This window comes from Trichechus manatus, unplaced genomic scaffold, assembly GCF_000243295.1.
Source record: "Trichechus manatus latirostris isolate Lorelei unplaced genomic scaffold, TriManLat1.0 scaffold00030, whole genome shotgun sequence".
Taxonomy (NCBI): domain Eukaryota; kingdom Metazoa; phylum Chordata; class Mammalia; order Sirenia; family Trichechidae; genus Trichechus; species Trichechus manatus.
The window spans coordinates 13,806,455-13,808,743 of NW_004443966.1; the positions used below are offsets into that span (position 1 = coordinate 13,806,455).

Consider the following 2,289-nt stretch of genomic DNA (forward strand, 5'->3'; position numbering starts at 1 on the left):
GAGGCCAAGCCTAGGACTCCTCCTTCCTCCATTTTGACACTCCCTCCCCACCATGGAATGAGGGGGATGCAGCTCCTTGGCTCTCCAGGGTCACACTTGGCTCCCATCTTCACGGTCCTGCAGTGCCTGGGCCGGGGCTCCTGAGACCTCTGACTCACTAAGGCCCCCTGGAGGGCGCCCCCATCATAGGCTTCACCCTGCCCATGCCTTCCCTCCCTGGGGCTCCAAGAGCCAGGCCCACCTGGTGAAGAGGATGTCGGCCTCATACTTGAGGTGGAAACGCAGGAGGGCGGTGTTGTCTTCCTTGGTGCTGTCCTGCTCGTCACTGTCACTGTGAGGAGAGCCAGGCTGTGGGCGTCAGGAAGGGGCCAGCCTTCCCTCTGCCTGCTCAGCAGCACATCCTGGCAGGTCTAAGTCAGACTGAAGGGAGAACATCTTGGCGTATTAGGGCGGATAAGCACCAGAACAGGCCAGGGAGGGAACCCCAGGCGTCTCCTTAGGAGAGGAAGGGCGTCCTGTCAGAGGCAGGGGAACGAATGAGGTCAGCCGTTCCTGTCACTTTTTTAGGTGCGGTACCTCTGGGTTGTGTGGGGTCAGGGAAAGACTCTGGACTGAAGCTTGGAGGACTCTGCCGGCTCAGCCACAAGCTGCCTGTGTGACCCCCTCCCAGCCTCCTCATCTGTCCTGTGGGCAAGAGGGAGGTACGCCTGTGGGGAGAGCCTGCCTGCTCCTCCCATGTGAGGGAAAGACACCTGGGGATTCCCAGCAGAGTCATTTATTTATGCTCACACGCACGGCAAAGGCAGGCTGTTCCTCAGCCGGCTGGAGGGCAGCTCCTGTGGGGCTGGCTGAAGTGGCTTTGCTGCTGTGGAAAGGCTGAGAGTGAAACTCGGAGACACGGGTCGGGGTGGGGTTTTTCATATGTGCTTCCCTTTCCATCAGAGCACCATGAATTACCAGGTCAAATAATTTTAGGCATAAAAATATATGATTTCTGCTCAGTATGTACACTGAGTCCCCTGCCTCCAGGATAGGTGTGTAGTTAGAAAAAGGGATATACAACACACACAGACACCCCCACAACGTCCCCTCCTACACAGACCAGATTCACACTCACAGTGCACACACTTGTGCCAAAGACACTCTGTGCCCTGTGAGAACGGGACTGTTTCCTAAGTGCGCAGAAGAGCACGAGGGAAGCTGTGAAATAGCCCTGCATCTGCACAACTTTGTCTCACGTCCAGTAAGCATTCCGGCAAAAGGCACACTTGGCTAAGTTCAGCTGAAAGGTGAGCACATGCTGGTGTGTGGACCCCCCAGTCCTTCCAGACCTCTGACTGGGATGTGTGTGTGTGTATGAGAGAGAGTGTATGTGTGTGAGTGAATGTGAGTGTGTGAGTATATGCATGTGTGTGTGTCTGTGTATGTGTGAGTGTGTATGTGTGTGAGTGTGTATGTGTATGTGTGTGAGTATATGTGTGTATGAGTGTGTGTATGAGTATGTGTGTGAGTGTGTATGCATGAGTGTGTGTTAAAATGTTGGTGTTCAGTTTGGCTGGAGTATTTCTTTCTCAGTGTGGGGAAGTTCTCAGGAGGATTTGGCTGTTTATGAGCCTCCAGCATAGACAGAATCCCCAACCCCCTGCTCACATCAAGGTAATTCTGTGAAAAAGAAAAGTGTGTTTAGTACTGACACAGGGTGATTCATGGTGTCAACCTATAGCAGGCTGCCTCAGGATGGCCTGGGAGGGAGACACACACACACACACACACACACACACACACATTGAGTGAAGAAAGGTCTCTTAAAAAGGAAAAACTTCCAAGGGGAGAGAGATGGACAGGAAAGAGCACTCGATAAAGAGTAGGGGAACTAATGTCCAGCTCCTAGTTCTACTATTGACATGCTGTGTGTCACTGGGAAATCCACTCAACCTCTCTGAACCTCACTTTTCGTATCTGTAACTTGGTGGGGGTGGGGAATGACCTCTGCTTTGCCTAACTTAAGGGGCTGCTGTGAGGACTGACTGAGATACATGCAGTACTTTATAACTGTAGGGCTTAAAAAAATAACTGCTATATAAAGGTAAGGAATCCTTGGGTTGTGAAAACAGTTAACGTGTCCAGCTGCTAACTGAAAGGTTGGAGGTTCAAGTCCACCCAGAGGCACCTTAGAAGAAAGGCCTGGTCATTTACTTCTGAAAGATCAGCCCTTGAAAGCCCCCTGGAGCACAGTTCTACTCTGACACACACGGGGTTGCCATGAGTTGGAGTTGACTCGACAGCAAC

General features: G+C 52.2%; 1 protein-coding gene across 1 annotated transcript in view; it reads right to left on the reverse strand.

Annotated features, from left to right (window-relative positions):
- Positions 1-2,289, reverse strand: part of ITGA11 (integrin subunit alpha 11) — a 118,774-nt gene that overhangs the window by 10,093 nt on the left and 106,392 nt on the right. Inside the window, 2 exon segments of the mRNA XM_012555033.1 lie at positions 242-348; positions 790-876. Coding sequence (XP_012410487.1) covers positions 242-348; positions 790-876 — 194 coding nt within the window.